The 23,120-nt window shown below is 43.4% G+C and overlaps 1 protein-coding gene across 3 annotated transcripts in view; it reads right to left on the bottom strand.

Moving 5' to 3' along the window:
* Window positions 1-23,120, bottom strand: part of LOC146867159 (uncharacterized) — a 316,562-nt gene that overhangs the window by 31,990 nt on the left and 261,452 nt on the right. For 2 of the 3 annotated variants that reach the window (XM_085603705.1, XM_085603703.1), the window contains exons 3-4: window positions 18,583-18,687; window positions 8,396-8,499 (exon numbers count right to left, since the gene is read on the bottom strand). In XM_085603705.1, the coding sequence (XP_085459831.1) occupies window positions 8,396-8,499; window positions 18,583-18,687 (209 nt within the window). The remainder of the gene's footprint in view (window positions 1-8,395; window positions 8,500-18,582; window positions 18,688-23,120) is intronic. The other variant, XM_085603706.1, reaches the window with a different exon arrangement.

Here is a 23,120-nt window from a genome sequence, read left to right as displayed (position 1 = left end):
CCGAGGGTCGCAGGGCCTCACGGCGTCGAACGATCACCTCCCGCCGCCGTCTCCGCCTCTGTATCCCTTTGTCACTGGTCACCGGGCGCCGCCGGCACTAGGTTTAGGGAGGAGGGCGTCCCCCGACCACAGGGCGCCCCTCCGTGTGTTCCGGGATGGCGTCCCCAATCACCGCATGCTACGTGGCTCCCGTCCACTTCGCCCCCGTGGGAGTCCCACCGTGGTCCGTCCTCCTCAGTGCGACCGTGGGCCCTGGCCGCAGGTCCTCGGTCCGCCGACCCAGGGGGGGGGCGACCCGATGGTGATGTCAGGCAGCCGGGGGGGGGCCCTCCCCCGCCCCACCTCCCCGGTTGATGCGTGCGGGCGTCGGGCCTATGGTCCTTCGGCAGGAGTCGGCGCTGCCCCTCTCAGTGCTCGGCTGAGGCCTTAAATGCAGCGCTGCTGTCATCGTGCGGCGGCCATGTTAGGGTCAGGCAGTGGGCCTCGCAGCGCCCGGGCCCCTCCGTGGTCCCCCAACGGCCCAACGCCTCGCGGCCATCCGTGCCCGTGGTAGCCCCAGGGGGTTGTCGCCCTCGCTCACCCCTCGTGTCTTCTCCGGGGCCGCCTGGGGGCGTCGCTGATGCCGGGCGCTGGAGGGATCCCCCGTCGGGGCACGGTCAAGCCGGTCTGGGGGGCATCCGCCGCTTCTCCCGGGTTGGAGGGGGCGTCCGTCCCCCGTGCTGGTGCCTTCGGTGGTCCCCTCCAGGGGCGGCTGGCGCTGCCGGTCCGATTTTCGCGCTCCGCCAGGTATTATGGGACGGCCGCCACCATCCTGCCCCGAAGGTCCTGGTCGTCTCGGGGGCGGCAGGCGCCGCTGGGACGCCTCTCCCGGGAGTTGTGATCGCCCAGGGTGGCCCCCCGCCGCTCACCGCCACTCCGGTGCCGATGGCCGCGCTCACACCGCCATGACGACGCTGTGTGTTGACTTCTGGGCTGCCCGGTCGCGGAGCCCTAGCAGACTGCCTCCGCCATCGTGGCTTGCTTGGCCACGCCCCCCCAAGAAGAGCTCATATGAGCAATAAATACCCTACATACCGGTAAGGCCATAGGACCGAAGGGTATCCCAGTAGAATTCTACAAAAGAACGGCCACACTTACTTAATATGTACGAGGACAGTAGAAAATAGGGGGAACTCCCTAGAGACCAGCGCCTGGCCACGATAGTCGCTATATATAAACCTGGAAAACCGCCACAAGAATGCATGTCCTACAGACCGATATCCCTCATAAATGCTGAAGCAAAGATATTGGCAAAAGCGCTAGCATTACGATTACAACCATATTTGGGAATGGTGATTCGCCCAGACCAGTCAGGATTTATGCCGAACTGCAATACGGCTTTAAGCCTGAGGAGGCTCCACGGAGTCTTGGCACGGAGGTCCACTATAGACGAAGGCGACTTAATTATGTCCCTGGATGCACGAATGGCATTCAACATGGTCGAATGGCTGTTTCTTTTTGCAGTCCTTCGTCACCTAGGATTTGGCCCCAAGTTCTGTCAATGGGTACAACTGCTCTATACTAAACCCATGGCGCAGGTGGTGGCAAACGGGCACATCTCGGCCGATTTTCCCTTGGGTAAAGGAACAAGACAGGGATGCCCGCTGTCGCCTCTCCTATTTGCCATAGTACTAGAGTCATTGGCGGCGTGGATACGACAAGACCCGGTAATTCGCGGACTCAAATGGGCCTTGGGATGGGAAGATCGTATATCGCTCTATGCGGATAATGTGTTGTTATATCTAGCTTCACCGGCATGCTCAATTAATAGCCTTTTAGACATCTGTGCATCATATGGCCGGGTATCGGGTTTCCACAATAAACTGGGCAAAATCACAAATTTTTATACTATATGGCCCTCTCCCGAGACTCCCGCGTAATTGCGGCATACGAATAGTTGACAAAGGGTTTAAGTATTTGGTAATCTACATAACGGACCAAGACAAGCTCTTCACAGAAGAGAATCTTACGAAACCCCTGACACGCTTTCGCCGGGATGTTAGCCACTGGCGATCCCTACCACTCACAATGCTGGGTAGGGCGGCTCTCTTTAAGATGATGGCGCTCCCCAGATTCCTATATGCCTTACAGAACACACCATTCCCAATCTCCCCCGGCTTATTTTGTAGCGATAAACTCGGAGGTAACTAAATTACTATGGGATGGTAGATCAACCCGTATAGCCACGCGTAAACTGGTGAAGAGTTGGTACGACAGGGGGATTGCACTAATATAAGAGCATACTACTGGGCATCTCAACTTACGGTCATAAATCAATGGTTACACGCGCCACAAGAGGAAACGGCCTATCGCATTGACAGACACCTCTTGGGAGTAGACGGGATGATGAAGGCACTCTATAATAATACCAAGCAAATTACCCTGACAGGTCCAACAGCACATACAGTAAAGGTATGGCATGAGCCACAACGGGCACTGGGATGGGAGGGAGTCACGACACAGGCAACGCCACTATTGGACACACAAAAGTTGGGGAAGCTGGGTAACACTAAAGGCTTCAGGCAATGGGACCTGATCTACATTTCAAGGGTGGGTGACTTATGGAGAAAGGATGGGATTATTCCGTTCACACAATTACAAATGACCTATGGCCTGGTGATGACGAAAACTTTCAGATACATACAGATTACACATGCACTCAAGGCCCTGATCCCGCCAGGCTCACAAATACCAGACTCTTCACCCCTGGAAGACTGACTACTCACAGATCATATGACAAAAAACGCCATCTCACAAACATATAGGAAAATAATCAATAACCAGCCAGACCCCACAACGACTCTTAAAGCAAGATGGGAGGAAGACATAGGAGAATTAGACGAGGAGGACTGGCAGGAAGCAATATCATCCCCTAAAGAAGTGGCAATCCCTTCTAGGCTGAAACTAATACAATTGAAGGTGCTACCACGCACCTCCTACACGAGAAAACTGCTGCACAAACTGGGCAAGTCAGATACCCCTCTCTGCCTGCAACAGTGTGGCGCGCCTGGCACGTTCTGGCATACAATCTGGCAGTGCACAGAAATTGGGACGTACTGGGTAGCAATTATGCGTACGATGACGAAGGTGATGAGGGTAACGATACAGCCGGAACCTAAGAGATGTTTACTTACCATTTGGGAACCCACGGACCGCAACCATGCGGCTCGAGATTGGGTGACGCTGGGGATGGCAATAGCTAAGAGAAATATGGCGCAGCTCTGGGGATCCAGACTGACCCTGACCCTCGGGCGATGGTCCCAAGACATGGACGGTGTAATGATGGCGGAAAAATCAGTTTACTTACATATGAGATGCCCTAAAAAGTGGTCCCGGGCGTGGGGAGGATGGAATAGGTACCGGGGCAATATCTGCGAACCCCCAAGAGAGGAATCACAGTCTGTGGAAAGTGAATGATTAACGATTGAGATTATAATGTTACAAGAGACGCTGAACCCTGACATATATGAGGGAAAGAGTGCAAAAGAAAAACTCTGAAGCTGTACTGTCTGAAACAATCGAAAGGATACTAAAATGTTGTGGTCTTGTAATATGTAGTGTGCATAATGCGAATATGTGAATTAATGCGTCGTGGTGTAATAACAAAATTGTTAATACAAAGATTATATCAAAAAAACTCAGACAGAAACAGTGCTTTACATTATAATAAGTTCCATCCACCAGCACTAAAGCAACATCTACCTATGTCTCAGTTCATCAGGGTTAAAAGGATCTCTTCAGAAACAGACGTGTGATTGTTCCATACAGGAGTTCTATTCACAATATGAGAAAAGAGGTTACCCGGCTAGGGTATTAGATAAAGCTGTTTGAAGAGTGCAAACCATGGAATGTAGGAGTCTATTACAACAATCAATCAAACCTACACAATCTAGAGAGGTTTATGTAGTGAAATGTTCCACCAAGTCATTGTAGGAAGCTGGCTCTGTATATACTATACCAAAGTGAGGTATAGTGTGCACAGAGTCCAGTGGAACTCAAAAGGTAGGCAGAGGTAAAGTAGATAGCACCTCACTCTCTATTTGTGGTAGTGTGGTCGAGCAGTAAGGCTTTATCAGAGGACAGTGTTAAGTATTTGTTGTACACACTCAGTCAGTAAATAAATTCACACACTCAAAGACTGAATTTCAGACCAATTGTTTTTGTATAAAAATATTATTTTAGTTATTTTATTTTCTAGCACCAAGCAAGCCTGGCACAGGTAAGCAATACATTCTTTACAATAGTAATGCAGTTTGAATTGCAATTGTAAATGTACTTTGATTTGATTAGTGTTACTGATAGTGCTTTTCAGAATACAGTACATATACTTTGTATAGGTTTTTTGTAAAATTACAGGTGTTACTTTTGAGATTACTTTTCTTACACAGTGCAGTATGCCTGGATACTGCACTGGGACAGTTCCTGTAAACAGGTAAGTAAAAGCATTTTTGGTTAGTTAGTACAATTTTAAAGAATTTCATTAGGTTTTCCAACTCCACACTTAGAAACATTTACTAGCAAAACAGTCAATGTTATCCTATGGAGGAAAATAGTATTATCGGTTTAAAGCTACGTACTTTGTTGTGGGAGTTGGGGTTCAGGGGTTAGACTCAGGGTCAGGGATGCACACTTGTTACACCCTCAGCGGCACTACGGTGGCCATGTGCAGAGTGCTGAGGCCCAAAGTTATCCAATGGGGGTTAGGGGGTCTTCGGTTGGTGGCTGCTGACAAGCAGGCCACTGGGTTCTGGAGCAAAGCTCCTGGACTTAAGCTCAGGGCAAAGGGGGGTTTAGGACAGCACAAAAGATGCACCCTCAGTGGGACTGGGGCGGCCAGGTGCAGAGTGCTGTTTTGGCATCGGAAGCCCTGTAGCTTTCAATGGGGAGTCTCCTGTATGCAAAAGCACTGCAGGCTCGGGGACAAAGGTCTTCTGGGTGCAACCACCACTTGGAGAGGTAAGTTGGGATCTTGAAGGTTGGTTAGGCACCATCGGTTGGGCCACCCAAGGCCGTTGGTCGTCGGGTGCAGGGGTACCTTTTAGGGTTGAATCTTCTTACCAGCTCCTGATCGTGGTTGGGGGGACCTTCCGGTTTACATAACATGTGAATTTGTAAAGCGCAGTATCACCCAAGCTAGGGTCTCAAGGCGCTGATTAACAGATGTTTATTGTTACCCAACTCAATGGTACTCATTTTATCGACCTCCGATGGATGAAAGGGTGAGTGGACCCGCCGGGATTTGAACCTGTGACCATGAGGTCGAACACAGGCTGTATTAGTCCACTAAGACACCAGACCCGGCTGAGCATGCAGGCGTCTGCTGGAGGCTTGAGGCACATCAGGGGCGCCAGATCTTGGGTCAGGATCGCCGGGGGGACCTCGTCTGGGTGTTGGGCCACTCGAACTCAGGCCATGGGCATTGGGTGCAGAGTTGGGTCAGACCAGCGGATCTTTGCAGAACTGTAGTCTGTTGTTTGAACAAATCCGGTGTTCATGTGAGAAAGAGTCTTTGGGATTGAAGGCAAGCAGGTCCTCCGGGTTTGTCAAGGTTTCTGGCTGCAGGACACACCAGGAGTTTGCTGGAGCAGGTCCGAGGTGGGGACAGGCTGGTTGAGCTGGGGCCAAGTCAGTAGGCGTCCTCCACTTGTTAGCTTCAGCACGGCTGTTCAGTCCTTCTTCTTTTCTTCTTGCAGGTTCTTGTCTGACTTCTTGGTTCAGGGCTGCCCCCTAAATACTGTATTTAGGGAGCGTTTTAGGGGTCTTGAGGTCAGTAGCCAATGGGCTACTGACCTTGGAATGACTTCACCCTTGGTGTTCTCACCCCTCCGGGGGGGTGAGCACAATCCCTAATCCTGATTGGGGAGTGCCTGCCATCTGCAAGATGGCGGGCACTGAAGAGTGGGCTTCACCTCACCTCCCCCACCTGGGGGGTGGAGTTGGCAGAGGTGGGCACACCTTCCGGGCTGGCTAATGTTTCCCCTCGTTCTCCCTCTGAAAAGGAGGGGAGACAGGAAGGGGCCCTGCTCCTGCTAGCAGGTGAGGCTGGGGGTCGCATTACAAAGGCTGCCAGGCCTTTGAAGCTCCCCTGCCACAGATGGCTCTTCCTGGCCTGGGGGAGCTCTGAACACCTCTGCCCAGGAAAGGCTTTATTTCTGGGCTCAGTGAGCAAAGGTTCTCACCCTAGGGGTCCAGAAACATGTCATGTGGTGGCAGGCTGGTGTTTACCAGTCAGGGAACCCACCAGAGGCTGGTCGTTTTTTAGGGGGCATCTCTAAGATGCCTTCTGAGTGCATTTTTCATTAAATCACACACTGTCATCAGTGTGGGTTATTGTGCTGAGAAGTTTGATACCAAACTTCGCAGTTTTTAGTGTAGCCATTATGGTGCTGTGGAGTTTGTAATGACAAACTTGCAGCACCATATGCTCTTAATGGCGGCACTACACTTACAATGTCTAAGAATGGACTTAGACCCTCTAGGGTACAGAGCTCATGCACCTGTACCCTAAGAACTGGTATAGGGCACCCAGCTAGAGGGGTGACTGATCTATGACAGGGCAGTGGGTTGGAGGTGTGGCATACAGAGATGTGTGCGGTGTCCACTCTTCACTTTGTTCTGCACCAAAACACGCAGCCTGCAAAGGCAGTGTGTGAGTGTAAAGGTACAGGACCTCTAAGGGTGGCACAATAAGTGTTGCAGCCCTTAGAGGCCTTCCCTGGTCACAGTGCCCTGGGTACCTGTGGTACCATTTACCAGGGGCTAACCTGTGGCCAGAGAGTGCCAACTGGGTGTACAAGGTACAGTTTTGGGGAAAGAACACATGCCCTGGGAACCTGATTGGCAGGGACCCAGGGCATATTAAGTCAAAGTGCATCAGTAGTTTGCCAAACAGTGGGAGAAACCCAGCTTTCTACAGTCATCAGATGAATCATCAACAGGAGATGGGAAGTGCTAGAACAAGAATCAGACTTAGGGGACCTCTTCAAAGTAAAACCTTTATTTGCACATGCACAATCCAAAAGTCTTAAATATTAAAGACACCGTCCATTCCACAGATAGAAAATCGCAAAGGTATTTGTAAATGCTTCAATTACATTCACTGTAGTAACGTCACAATGGAAAACATGTTTTCACATCCAGAGACAGGGAAAACCATCAAGTTATGTCATACTTCGGACTGTAAGTCAGGTACATTAATTTATGCAATTAAATGTTCTTTGCAGCCAACTTTATGTTAGTAAAAGCGAACGTAAAATTAAAACACGAATCACAGAACACAAGAGTATGATCAGAGCCAAGAATGGCAATTCCTGTTTGTTGTCGAGCTAATGCGTCACTAATCATAACATAGCTCAACTTCGGTTAACAGTTTTACAGAGATTAACCACACAAGCAAACTCTAAATCACACAAAATCTTAGCAACCTTTTGGATCAGATATTTAGATACCTTAATTCCCAAAAGATTAAATGATAAACTAGTAATGCTATGTTTCTTATAAACATGCTGACGCTTATTAACATGCATTGATATTTGTCACGTAGTAGTGTGTCATATGTTTTAAGAGTCTTTTTTGGTTAACGGAATTCACCTGTTCATGGAAGCAATATTGTTTTTAATCTGCAATTGTGATTGTACAATATGTGTAAATGCACATTGACACTTAACCTATTCATTGCTTTATTTCTGTTTTTGTTTCCTTTGCACACATGTTTCAAGCTCACATTCAGGCACTGGCACTTTCCCGTTCTATTTCAGAATTTAACTCACAAACAGCATTTGTAAGACTGGAGGGTTTATTTTGATTTTGCGTTTCAATACTTGGTTGTTTTATATTTGCTGTGTTCCTTGGTGATATGTATCTAAGAATTCGGGTTCAAAATGTTGCAATGAGCATTGTTGATTTACAATTGGATAGTCTGTCTAAGGTCTATTAGAAAGCCGGCCACATGACCTAGGGATCCGGAAGTGTTTGGCCCCGTACGTTTACAGGTTTGTAATCAGAAGATTCATAATTGTTCAGAATTAGGTTACTCATTAAATGAAGAGGCATGCAATGAATTTGCTGTCAAATTGTTTTGAATTTATAAACATTTTGGCATCACAAAGGAACCCATAGTGTCCATTAGTTGTGTGTACAGTGTTGCGTACACCAAGTGGTATACTCTGAAGGTCTATAATTACATATGTTTGCCATATTAAAGTTTTGAGGAACAGTTCAATACATTAGAGTATACATGGTCATCAATTACTGAATGGAACATTCTCCTGTTTGTTCCAAATTACCATGCATATCTTGCACAATTGTATTGACATAGAAACCATATAATAATGTCATTTAATAATGTTTTGTTTACCATGATCAATGAAGGCGAATCCCTGCTTGATTTCCTCATAGTAATCTCTGGAATCGCCATGCCATTCTGCAACCAGTTCCTGAAATGCTTTAAAGTTAAACAGTCTGTAAAAGAATAAAAAGCATATGAGACTTTCCAAGAATGATTATGTATTAGATGTTCCTGTTCGCAAACAGAATGGACAGTTTCCAGTTTGCTTTATAGTAAAAAACTACAGTCCAACATAGGCTTTTATTTGTCCATCTGATATTCTGTATTACTCTGTCTACAGGTCTTCATCAACCCCCTTTCAATGTATGTACTGTCGATGTCTCCATCCCTTAGGCTTAGAAGTTATTCCATGCAATCTGTACTTTTCCATGAGAATTGATTTTAGGAACATTATTCCCAGGGGGGAGGGGTAAGGGGGATGAATTCCTCGATAGTTATTGACGGGGTGAAGTCAGAGGGCCTGCAGAGAAGCTGAGGACCCTACTGCAACCTGATCAATACCTAGCTGGGAGTGCCCTCCTTCTTTGATAATACTGGTGTTGTAAATCAAGCCCTTAAAAAGTGGGGTTAAGTTCACAAAATTGTTAGACACTATGGGCCCTATTACGATGCCTGTCGGACGAGCGTCCAACTGGCACTGTAGGGAAGTGGGACCTCCCGACAAGGAGTTGGCAGCCCCACTTCCATTATTTGGATGCGACCGCATTCATGGCGGTCGGACAGTGTATATTATTTGAATTGCGGCTTATGCTGTGATCTGCAGCACAAGACTCAAAAGAAAATACACACTTTTAAAACATCCATGTACCATTCAGCAGGCACCAATGCGCTGCCTTCCACATGCTGCATTGATGTTAGGGGGCACCAGAGGTGACCCCCAGGGCCCATAGTGTAGGGCCAGGGGGGTTAGGGGCCTTGCTAGGGGTCCCAAATAAGCCTTTCCACCAGCTTTTTCATGTCGTAAGAATCAACATGAAGAGGCTGGCGGAAAGGTCAATCATAATCACCATGGCAGTGCCAGAGAAGGCACGGCCGCCATTGTAGGGAATGCGATCCGACCATTCGCACGATCGACTCCTTGAGCCATTTGGAAGCTGTCAGTCAGTCCCTCTGCATCGTAATACAGCAGTCTGACTGCGGCCAAGGATATCAGTGGGACCGACATGGACGCTCCATTGATGTCGCTCCCACGGATATCGCAATGAGGCCCTATGTTTTTCATGGGACTGTGTGGGTGAAAAGTTACAAAGAGTTTACCAGTTGGATTTTGTTTGGTGAATAGACTGACATGTTTGTCCCATTTAAATGCATTGTCGTGAATTCCTGGATTTTGATTTGGATATGGATTTGATGGAATAAAAAGGAGCATATAATAAGGGTGACAGCATACTTTTTTCACAATATAAATCATTTATTGGCGATATCGACATTATTTTAGGAACCGTATTGATTTCAAGATCTGAAAAAAACGCTAACCCCCTGCTCGGATTTAATGAGCCATGTTTGCTCATTTGATGGAAGCTAAAATTTGGGCACATTTTCTATAAATTATTAAATCTCTTCCTCATCCATGTGAGATACATGTCTGACATGCTGAGCTGAACATGTACCTGCATGAATAGAAGCAGTCTGTTAATTGATTCCCCAGTGTTTTACTTCAGCTTCATAACATAGTTCTAATGAACAACTAGATTCTTAACATCCTATATTCTGTATTACTCTGTCTACAGGTCTCCATCAGCCCCCTTTCAATGTATTTACTATCGATGTCTCCATCCCTTAGGCTTAGAAGTTATTCCATGCAATCTGTACTTTTTCATGAGAATTGATTTTAGGAACATTATTCCCAGGGGGGAGGGGTAAGGGGGATGAATTCCTCGATAGTTATTGACGGGGTGAAGTCAGAGGGCCTGCAGAGAAGCTGAGGACCCTACTGCAACCTGATCAATACCTAGCTGGGAGTGCCCTCCTTCTTTGATAATACTGGTGTTGTAAATCAAGCCCTTAAAAAGTGGGGTTAAGTTCACAAAATTGTTAGACACTATGGGCCCTATTACGATGCCTGTCGCATGAGCGTCCAACTGGCACTGTAGGGAAGTGGGACCTCCCGACAAGGAGTTGGCAGCCCCACTTCCATTATTTGGATACGACCGCATTCATGGCGGTTGGACAGTGTATATTATTTGAATTGCGGCTTATGCTGTGATTTGCAGCACAAGGCTCAAAAGAAGATATACACTTTTAAAACATCCATGTACCATTCAGCAGGCACCATGCGCTGCCTGCCACATGCTGCATTGATGTTAGGGGGCACCAGAGGTGACCCCCAGGGCCCATAGTGTAGGGCCAGGGGGGTTAGGGACCTTGCTAGGGGTCCCAAATAAGCCTTTCCACCAGCTTTTTCATGTCGTAAGAATCAACATGAAAAGGCTGGCGGAAAGGTCAATCATAATCACCATGGCAGTGCCAGAGAAGGCACGGCCGCCATTGTAGGGAATGCGATCCGACCATCCGCACGATCGACTCCTTGAGCCATTTGGAAGCTGTCAGTCAGTCCCTCTGCATCGTAATACAGCAGTCTGACTGCGGCCAAGGATATCAGTGTGACTGACATGGACGCTCCATTGATGTCGTTCCCACGGATATCGCAATGAGGCCCTATGTTTTTCATGGGACTGTGTGGGTGAAAAGTTACAAAGAGTTTACCAGTTGGATTTTGTTTGGTGAATAGACTGACATGTTTGTCCCATTTAAATGCATTGTCGTGAATTCCTGGACTTTGATTTGGATATGGATTTGATGGAATAAAAACGAGCATATAAAATAAGGGTGACAGCATACTTTTTTCACAATATAAATCATTTATTGGCGATATCGACATTATTTTAGGAACCGTACTGATTTCAAGATCTGAAAAAAACGCTAACCCCCTGCTCGGATTTAATGAGCCATGTTTGCTCATTTGATGGAAGCTAAAATTTGGGCACATTTTCTATAAATTAACAAATCTCTTCCTCATCCATGTGGGATAAATGTCTGACATGCTGAGCTGAACATGTACCTGCATGAATAGAAGCAGTCTGTTAATTGATTCCCCAGTGTTTTACTTCAGCTTCATAACATAGTTCTAATGAACAACTAGATTCTTAACATCCTATTTTCAAATAAACAGAGACGCACTGATGGATGCCATTTAGCTGGGACAGGAACTGTTGAATGTAAAACCTTTCCTATGGGACAAGGTGAAGTAAACGCACATTCTGAGGTTAATGCAATTAGGAAAGTAGCATGTTTAAAACATGTGAGGATAAGTATTTTCTGTAGCAATTAATCACACGATATATATTTTAAAGGGGCTACAAACATTAAACAAGCGATATCCCTCAATCAGAAACCTTTTTTCTGTTTACTCAAGTTAACCATCCTTTCTTTTGCTTAATCCCCTTCAATTTTAAGTAACAGCGTTTTGGTAGACATGAAAGGATATTTTAAGCTCATATTTAAATGTATGGGAGTAGATATTTTTAGAGGTGCAGGAAGTTATTTAAAACAAATAGATTTGTGTTTCATTGTGTAAATAAGACCCTAATAATATACTCGTTAAATATATATTTTTTGTTTGTAGTTTTTCACACTTTGCTTATCGGTAGTTGCATCGACCTGTAAGAGTGCTCTCTGGCTACAAATGAATTTGTATTGTGAGCAAAAAACAAGAAATGGTAAATCACATTTAAATATTTATATTTATTTTCTATAAAAATGTTGCTCTATATAACTTATAAATGACTGCTTTCAGGGTTAATGACATTCAAAAATAAGGAAAATTATAAATCAGACAGAAAATGAGGCCCCTATTTTAAAACAAAATGAAAATTGTCTTGGACTAGACAATTATCACATATTCGGAACAATGAAAGTATGCAGCACAAATTGAAACTAATGTCATCAGGGACTCTTCGTTCCACGAACATGTAGCAGCAGAGGTAACAAACATTTACATGTATATATTAAACTTACTACACAGTAAAGTGAATGATTCTCAAGCAGCATATTCCTCATGTTCTGTGAGTTAAGGGAATACTCTGGTTCTTTATTAGACCTCTACGATTTTCACAAGCAGATGTTAGATGAAGAAAATGTAGTGATTTGTAAGATGAAACTGTAATGAGTCTTGTCTCAAGTACTAGATATTAATTATCTGGCTAGATAACGACTAGCTAGGATACAAATTTAAATGCTGCATTTTTACAAGTGTTTAGTTGTCTGATTTACAATATTTAATATTGACTTGAGTTTGTTCTTTCTCCAGTTTCATAAAATGAACTCTTCTTATGTATATTGTATCCCCTGGCCTCCTTTCTTCTTTTGTATACTTGTTATGGTAATTGTGTCCCTCCATGTAACACTACTCCATGACAAGGTCAAATAGCTATCTAGAGAGGAGACCTTACACTTGCCTGGTAACTTTGAGAAAAAACGTCCTGACATTATTTCTATGACTAATTAAGGGATTTAAATATTCCAAGCAGTCTTTCACTGTCTTTGAGAAATGATAGCTGGCCAAAACCAATGACAAGCTCATACTTTCAAATCTATATGTTCTCATTCAATCAGCCTTGCAACTGTTGGAACAGGTAAATACAATGTCAACGAATACCATGATATGTGCAGGCCCGACAAAGGCAATGCCAATAAATGCAATGTCAACTTGTGCCATTACCTGAGCCCACACAACCGTGCTGATACCGACAGTAACAATATCAATGTATGTCATACTCCCATGTACCATTACAATGTGGCTACCAGTAAAAGCAATGTCAATGTATGACATGACCTAGGAATGCATGACTATGTCAATATCAGTAAAGACAATATCAATATACGCTATGACAACTGTACACGCAATGTTGAGAATGTCGAAAAAAACGACACCAGTCACTGCCAATATATTTTCAGGAGTTCCAGTGAACTCACATCATTGCTGTTGGATTTACCAAGTTGACCTCCCCATCAACCAGAGTCAGAGATACATGGTCAGACAGGCCCTGTGACCTATGCCTACCGAATAAGAGGTCCCAGGTGGGGTCTCTCTCTTAACACAAAGACAAACGCATACCCAGCAAAATCCCCGATCGATCCCACAGATAGATAGTTGCACCACAAACAGGTCCGAGGAAATAGGCCCCAATAAAACACGTTTGGCCAAAGGCTTGCGTTCCCCCCCCAAAAAACACAAAGCTAGATACCGCATGTAGATAGTAACACTCAGAAAATCAGGACATGACATGCACACCACATGGAGTGATTATGCGCTCCTCATGCCGGACATCTGGACCCATACACACTGGCCCACATTCGCTCTCCTTGAGGTCGAAAGCCATCTGTATCCTTATCAAACGCCCAAACTTGTTAATTTATGACTGAGATGCTTTTTCGGAATGCAGAAATTACTCTATAATGACTTTATTGCACCTCACAGATATAAATATAATGTCAGCCAAAACTTTGTACACCAAGAGACTTTCCTCAGACACATTCTATTGAGACTCTCCCGGCAGCTGTGTTTAATAAACCAACTTGTTCCTGTTTTTTCAAACAATTCTCTCTAGTACTTGAGACAAGAATCATTACAGTTTCATCTTACAAATCACTACATTTTCTTCACCTAACATCTGCTTGTGAAAATCGTAGAGGTCTAATAAAGAACCAGAGTATTCCCTTAACTCACAGAACATGAGGAATATGCTGCTTGAGAATCATTCACTTTCCTGTGTAGTAAGTTTAATATATACATGTAAATGTTTGTTACCTCTGCTGCTACATGTTCGTGGAACGAAGAGTCCCTGATGACATTCGTTTCAATTTGTGCTACATATTTTCATTGTTCCGAATATGTGATAATTGTTTAGTCCATGACGATTTTCATTTTGTTTTAAAATAGGGGCCTCATTTTCTGTCTGATTTATAATTTACGCCAATGACCTGGCGGTAGTGACCACAGATACAGAAAAAGCAATAATTCAAATTCAGAAACTGGCCAGTGAATATGGTCGGAAATCAGGCTACTTATTGAACACGGGGAAAACGCAGATTATATGCAACTCTAACAATCCCTGTAATGATCCCCGAAGGCAGGATGAGGTAGTCTATCTTGGGATAAAGTTCAGTAGCAATGTAGATTCTATCTGGAAAATAAATATGCTGTCCATGATAAATAAGATCAGCACGGATCTACGATTTAAAGATAAACTTCATCTTTCACTTATAGGAAGATGTAATGTACTCAAAATGGCCATCTTTCCTAAGATTCTATATATGTTTAGATCTATTCCGCTAGAAATTGAAGACCTACTTTTAAAGAAACTGGACGGTATTTTTAGCAACTTTATCTGGAGATACATGAAAATTCGACGCTCCCTTACATTTTTAACACTACCACAAGATCGCGTTGGCTGTTCAGCCCCTAATCTTAGATTTAATTATTTCGCCACCTTCTTGCTACAGATGACTTTTGTAACCTCATCAGGAAACGGATATATGACAGATAGGCACTTATAGGCAAATATGGGCATTCCCTCCATATACGAGCTAGCCATAGGGAAGACAGCGCAGGGGGTACTTCTCCGACAAGTCGAGGCCAGCTACTACAAGAAGACGAGGTTTAAGGTGCTAATAGCAATATGGAAAATCTGGAGCAAAATGGTAGGACTCATACAAATTCAGAAGTATAATAGATATATGCCCTTGTGGCGATCCTCTCTATTTCCCAAATCAATGTATGATAATTTGGGGAGGCAATGGGAGTTAAAGGTTATTTCTAAGATTTGGAATCTATTCTCAACCGATCAGAGGTTTTCATTCATTGAACTTCAGCAAAGATATGGCATAACAGCTGGGACGTATTTTAAATATAAGCAGATCACCAGTTTTTTAAATCAAATAAGCAGGGAAAAGATCTCCACAAACAGAATTCTTCTAATGGAGGCCATGTCTCACTCCCAAATAAGAATTAAACATATATATAAAATGTTAATAGACACACTTCCCGACGATCTGGAAGCAGTAGAAACCAAGTGGGCCACCAATTGGAAACCCTGATGCTGATCTCTGCTCGCACTAGGTAAGGGGACATTTCTCTCAGTTAACTTAAAAGCCCAACACTATTATACCATCTTTGATCTCTATTTTACTCCTGCAAAGCTTTCCCGTTGGGGAAAAGAAGGGGATGACAAGTGTCCTTGATGTGATCAAGGGCCAGCAGACACAATACACATGTTTCATAGGTGTGAGAAATTAGGACCTTTAAAAGCGGGAATGGAGGAATTTCTCTCAGCAGCACTAGGAAGCACAATCTGCATAACCCCTACATTGATGCTGTTAGGATACTACGAAAAGGCACAATACGATGCACAGAAGAATACGTTGTTCTTTGTCTCAGTAGCTGTGACTCGGCTACTTATTGCTACACAATGGAAGGATGTTGTTCCACCTACGTATTATGCCTGGTTGGGTCACCTGTTGGCCATATATAATCTTGAAAGGTCATTGTATAATTGTAAAGGCCGACGCGCTAGCAGGAAAATCTGGGTTCCAATGAACAAATGGCTCACAAGGCAAAATGCAGGGAGGGATTGGCTAGCCTAGGCTGGAGAACTCATGGAATTGGGCAGTACTCTTTTGTTTTCCTCATCTCTTACATTTTCTATTTTTTGTTCTATTGTTTTCTTCTTTCATATTATGTGTATTCATTGACTGTAGATTCTTTTGGTATTGTATATATATGAAATGTGGAAATTGTATGAAATCCAGGAGACAGATATCAGCAAAGACTTTATTTATCTGTATTCATGAACAATTTTTCTTATTTTGTATACTCTCTCCAAGCAAAAAAAAATAAAAATAAATGACTGGATAATGAAATCCCATGCTTCCCAGCAAACATATTAATAGGTCTCCCCAATAGACAGACATACTATCTATACTCAGCGAAAGCACAGCAACACAGGTAATTCTTTCTCAATGAGGTACAGATAAAATACTGGCCCATGGTGCATGGATCTACAAACTATGGTGTTCAATGGGCATGGAGAAGCTTACAATGTCTTTGATCCTTTGATCTTTCAAACAATTTGGGTCTCCTGTCTTTAATTTCTATCTATAGAATGCAGAGGATTTACATGCCCCCGATATCTAAAAGTGTTGCATATACTAAAGACACCACACAAAAACAATCCATAAATGTCTCTCAGCAACAAGTTACTGCCAAACCCAGCCTACAGCAAAAACGAAAGTGGACCCCCTCTCACTTCCAGGTGACCAGGAATGAAACAAGGGATTATCGAGCACAAGCAAAGCTCAGTTGTTCTGGTTTACAGGGATGTTGGGGTGGGGATTTTAGAGGGAGAGAGGTAGAGGACATTAAGCGTGTCAGCCCTCCGAGTTGTAGGCAATAAAGGGTGTTCTATTTGTTCTGGTTTATTAGACATGAGGATAAAGAAAACTGATCCATAAAAAGCCAAAGAGGTAACCTAATCGTTACAGAAATCTTTACTGTAGCTTTGTAACACTAGTAAACATGAACAGTTGTATACATTATGCGGGTGCTAGCTCTCATTGGGGATTTGGGGTGGGCTGTCGGCAGTTACTGTGAAAGGGTTCCTGACTGTAAATAAACTGCCGGGGTCTTTAATGTGGCCCAACCCCCAATCTCATTCAGGAAAGCAGACCCCCAATGATGACAAGAGAAGGAACAGAACTCCAATTCAGAACCGTTGATGCAGGGTTGTGTCAGAGGAGGCTTTGTACATTAATAAATATGTGCTGAGGATGTCTTCAGCCATAACCTCAAAGAAAACTGGATAACTGTAAAAAGTACATATAGTGAAACCGCAAAACACCATAAATTCTGCTAAACATCTCATCCCTCACAGGCTAGCTGTTATACAATACCAGGAAGACTCTTGCATCATCAGAGAATACCAGCCACACACTACTGAAACATTGTTACACACCCCACACACTAGCAATCTTGGTTTATAGATAGCACAACTTCACCTAGCATGGTAGCAGTCACAATTTACCAGAACCACTCTCACACACCTTGCAGTCTTGCTCTCTAGTCAGTGGTTGAGAATGTCTGCAAGCAGGGCTCGCGTATTCCTATCCTCAGGCAGTTGCCACAGCCCACTAATGGGAAATGTATTAGAAAAGTTAAAAGGTCTGGCTTGCATTAGTAGTTATTACCCAGATCTCTTGGTAAAGATGCACTCGCTACTAGAAGACAAAGCAATGTTAAGTCGGCGAGCCCATGCTTGGATGTATTGCATTCCTACAATAAACCTGAACCTGCAGTATATCTGGGTCTTGCCTTTTCCCCTTACCTAAAAAAAAAGTTTTTAGAGCTGCGTATTGGGAAGCTGCCCTCCAGTGCAAGCCTTCCTAGCTGGAAATACCAGGGTTCAAAAGCATGCATCCTCTGTGGGTCACCAATACAGGACTTTATTCATCTAATATGTATTTGCCCATCCTTAGGTTCTCACTGCCGTCATCTGTTTAGGAGACAGTTCAATGAAAGAGGCATCCGCATCTACAGAAATGCCATATTAAAAAACCTTGACTCAAATGATCCGCAACTAATTTGCCACTTGATAACATTTTTAATCTGTTAGAAGAAAGTAATGACACGATGAAAATGGTCACAATGTCGCTCAGCGGTCCCCGTCTGCCTTTTAACTACAATAATATTGTAAATAGAAACAATCAACTAATTTTAATGTACTGAACAAAAAAGGTGGTGTATCACCTGCTCATATTAATGTTAACCTTTCAAAGGGAATGTTTAAAGAAATGGAGGTAATTACAAGTTTTATGTGCTCATGTGCTCCAATGGTACAATGTATTTGTTGTTTTGGAATATTGTTCTGGTTTTTAATAACCTAAACAAACTTTCACTTTCACTTATTGGTATTGTCAATGCATGTTTCTATATATTAAACATTATTTATTCATGAACATGTACTTTTGAGAAGCTGAAAAAACATGTAGAGCTATCCTGAAAGTTCATTAACGTTCACATCCAAGATAGGTATATTGTTTTTGCAGGTAAGTTTGTTGCCTTCTATTTCATGTTAGTGCTTTCAAATCTACAGCTTAATAGACCAAAGGAGTACATATACAAATAATATAGGTAGTCTTACCCGTCTTGTGTATCCAGTTGATCTGTTATTGTTCTTAACTCTTTGTCACTAATAACAAAGCCCAATAAGTCAAGAGCTTTCAGTACATCGGCCTGGTTAAGAAATCTAAAGAACATATTTTAATTAGAACTCTCGATTGTCTTTGGTATAATTATATATTCTTATGTATTATATATTTCACTCATTTATTGCATTTTCTTTTGGCACTGCCACTAAAGAACCCTACAAAAATAACCAAATTAGTTGTAAAATGAACTGTACAACAGACCTATTGTGTCATACATATAATTTACAAAAATATTGTTCTATTGGAGTTAATATTAGAACATTCCCAAACTTTTCACATACAGCTCGTCCTTTTCATTCATCAGTGGCATATTTTGAATATATTTGTACAGGAAGCAAAAGCGGCATTACACTACCTCCACCTCCCTGATGAAATCATAGAACGTGGCATCATATGACATTTAAATGCGATGACAAGTCTCCGTACCTATTTTTTAAAACAAGCATATTAAAAATTTGAACATGCAGCACATAACCACTTTATGTCCGACTTTAGCCAAGACTTCTTGATTTTACTAAAATTATATGTATAATAGTTATATATAGTAGCTTTTGGCCACCACTCTTTATCCATTGGTCTCTTATTGTGTCTTTCACATTTTTCTTCCATTCTTTTACATCATACAACAGGGGCACTTCAGCCCTTGGCTAACTTCACTGTGAGGAATGACAGTCTGTTTTTCTCAAAGAGCAGTTCCACACGCAAAGTGGTTCAGTTCAGTGACAAGGGACTACTATAGCAATGTGTGCTTTTTGAGCCAAAAACATATTTGCTTTCAGATAAAAAATTGTTATCAGCTCATGGCAGTTTCTATATGAATAAAGTTTTGCAAAAACCATAACAAAACCAAAGAAGCAATGACAAAGCAAAAAGGCTGGTAGCCAACACCAGATGTTTTTTTTTTTTTTCAGATCATGATTAAAACTTGTTTTACATTTTAACATGCAACTCACACCAATATCTCACAGTCCTTGTTTATTAGAGTTACAATGATTCATGAATGAGCGTTCAGAATTATCCAAATAATTCTGGTCAAAGATATCCTGGTTGATATAAATGATAGAATGCACTCCAAAATATTAATATAAAACAACTTCACCTTTCTCAAATGTTCATAGTCAATGTTTATAATGTGCAACCCTGGTTCATGCTCTGCCCAGAACGATTGTTTTGAACCAAATGTCAGAAGCTGGTAAACGGGTAGTAAACCAGATTCAGAGTGTACAACCTTTGAGCACGAGGGCTTCTAAAGTTGAACAAAATCAACACAATTAGTGCAATTAGTCAAGACGAGATGATCATGTCCAATGCTTTAATTGCCTAATTGAAAACATGGTAGAGCCAATATTCAAATTCAATAGAGGCTGCTGCTCCAAACTTGTATCTGCAGCGTATAAGAATTCAGAGTTACTCATAAGTAACAGTTTCATCGTAGACCCAATGCATTTCAGGAAAACCCTTCCTCGGGGGTATCAGCTATTGATAAAGATAAATGTTTACGATGTCATGGATTACATACCTAGGTTTGTGTCTCATACAATATATTGAAAAGTGTTTTATTTATAGCAATAAATAGTGACTCGCCACTAGTAATAAGCCCACAAACACAATAAAAGGATCAGCCAAGGTCTCAATAAAGGATTCCCTTGCTTAACCCTTGGTGGCTGGCAATGAGCAGGCAGGCGTAACTTAGGAGGCAGGTATGCAAACCATTTAAAAACACCAATGCATAAGTAAGTACACAAAACACACTAAAACTCCAATTCCAATTGAGAAAAATAGTTTTTTTATGAACAAATTGACAACAAAATGACATAAATCCAATATAGGGAACCAGAGATACATATTTTTTAATAATAATCCCTTTCTAGTACCTAAAAACCTTTTGCGCCAATTTGGGACATCTGGTTGCACTTCACTGGGATAAAGTCAAAGTTTGAGGCCAACCGCGATGAAGTCCTGGTCGGATGCACTAAGTGGGAGGCCTCAGTCAAAATTTTACCTTCACACTTAATCATTTTTGGGAGCTTTTTCTCTCGACGTTGAGCGAGGCTTGTCTTCAGGCTGGTGTCGTCGGCTTGGTTTTCTGCGAGGCCCCAGTAAAATCCTGGAAGTCTGTATCTTTGGAACTTTCAGCAGGACAAACCTGAAATCTAGGTTGGGTCCCGGGTTCAAGGTAGCTGGCTTGACTCTTGATGTCGAGTCGGCCACCTTATGGAGCTTTATACCGAAAAGTTCCCAAACTTCACAAAACGTCTGGATCTTGTTTCAGAATGTCTTCTTGGGCGTTCAAAGTGTCCACAACACCAATCTAGGGTCTAGAATATCCGAGATGGTCAATGGAATGGCGGGACTACAATTCCCACAATGCACCTGCCAAATCCTTAAAAGTCCACTTGAGACACTCCAGGATGGGGACCTCTTGGTAGAGATGATGCAGGTGAGCTCAGCTAACTTGTAGCATGCTGGGAGCCCACTCCCAAATTCTTGAAGCAAGGCAAAGTCTTTAGGGCTGTAGTCCCAGAATGTGCAGCAGGTGCAGTCCTTCAGAGTTTAGACCTTTGCAGTGCAGATCAGGTTTCCAGCGGGGCAGACCTTCTTCTCCTTGTAGTTTCATCCTTGTAGTTTCAGGCAACAGATCTGAGTCACCATGCAGCTCTTCCATATTTATGCAATGTTCCTGGATGTCAAGCTGGGTGCACTCCTGACCAATAGGATGCAAGGTGCCACCCAAGCATATGACCACTTGCTCCAAAATGTGGTGTATTCTTGCCCCAGAAAGCATCATTCTTCCAAAATCCAACATGGAGAAAGTCTCTCCTTTGACGTTAGATCAGGCTAATCCAACTGTAGGAAAGTGCCTCTTTTGACATGGTTAGCCCATTTTGCTTGGTGTATGATGTGATCTCGAATTGAAAGTTTACTGGGTCCCTGCAAACTAGATTACCAGTGTCAGATCTCTTTCCTAAAACTGTACCACAATTGATACATCTTCAGCCACCCCTGGAAGTCCCTAGTAAATGGTACCCCGAGTACCTAGGGCATTGGGACTGGGAAGGTCCACTGGGGCTGCAGCACAAATTGTGCCACCCCAGAGACCCATGTGTGCTATGTCCCTATAAACTGCATGAGGTATAGGTAGGTCACACCTACTGTAGGCCTTACAGCCCTTAGACTGTTTGCTCTATATCCCATTTGTGGACATATGTGCATGAGCAGATCTTACCATACAATATCTGTGTCATTCTTGGATATTGTAAGTGCACATGGAAGCCATAGAGAGTACATGGTTTGGATACTTGTCATTATGAGTTTCCTAGCTCCATGATGGCTTCATCTTACCCTAGGATGTTAGGAACCAAGCATCTTGTCACAATAAATCCTCCCTGATGCACACAGGAGACCCTTTAAAGGGTCCCCTGAAAACCCACCAAGATCTCTCCTTTAATTTCGAAGTCAAATTTGCAGATAATTAAATTTTTAAGACCGTCTGAAAAGCAGGGCTGCCTTTAAAGTGTCAGCAGGCAACACAGCAGTGCACAATGCAATGCTGGAAATCTACTGGGTATCTATACCTCTCTGCTCTATTATATACTAGGGACGTATAGGTAGTGTGAATCCCCCTTGCCTTATTATAGACTAGGTACTTACAGGGATCTATCATAGCCAATTGCAATTAGACCTAACCACCATATACCTTTAAAGCAGAGCACTGGCCCTGGGTTGGCTAAGCAGAGCCCAGGGCATCGTCAGAGTCAGGTACCACCATTACCAAGCAAAAAATGGGGGTGATCAGGGCCAAAAGGATAACTTTCTCACACAGCCCCCCCCCCCAGACGAAAGGTGATGGGTAACTAACCTACACCCTCATCAGCTAAATGGAAACACCTGGAAAGTCCATCTGCTTTGGCATGGGCAGATCCAGGTCTGTGTTCCACTGTGAAGTCCATTCCCTGTAGGGAAATGGGCCACCTCAACAGTTTGGAATTTTCCCTCCTCATCTGCATCGACCATTTGAGAGGTCTGTGGTCGGTTTGAACCCGGAACTGAGTGCCAAACATGTATAACCTCAAAATCTTCAGGGACTAGACCACAGTAAAGGCTTCCTTCTCAATGGCACTCCATCTTTGCTCTCTGGGGAGAAGTTGCCTACTGATGAAGGCAACTGGCTGATCAAGGCCATCTTTATTTACTTGTGCCAACATTGCCCCAATCATTTTGGTCTGAAGCATCTGACTAAACCACAAATTCCTTTATGTAGTCAGGGGTAAGTGGTACTGGTACTGAACATAAAGCCTCCTTCAGAGTGTCAAAGGCCTTCCGACACTCTGGGGCCCAAATGACTTTCTTTGGCATCTTCTTAGAGGTGAGTTCTGTCAGGGGAGTCATAATGGTGTCATAGTTCAGAACAAGCAGTCTATAATACCCAGTCTGGCCAAGCAATGTCCATAACCTGTTTCTGGGTGGTAGG

This window comes from Triturus cristatus, chromosome 1_2 (genome assembly GCF_964204655.1).
Source record: "Triturus cristatus chromosome 1_2, aTriCri1.1, whole genome shotgun sequence".
In the NCBI taxonomy this organism is placed as follows: domain Eukaryota; kingdom Metazoa; phylum Chordata; class Amphibia; order Caudata; family Salamandridae; genus Triturus; species Triturus cristatus.
The sequence above is the reverse complement of the archived record's forward strand: the minus strand, read 5'-3'. Positions and strand labels throughout refer to the sequence as shown.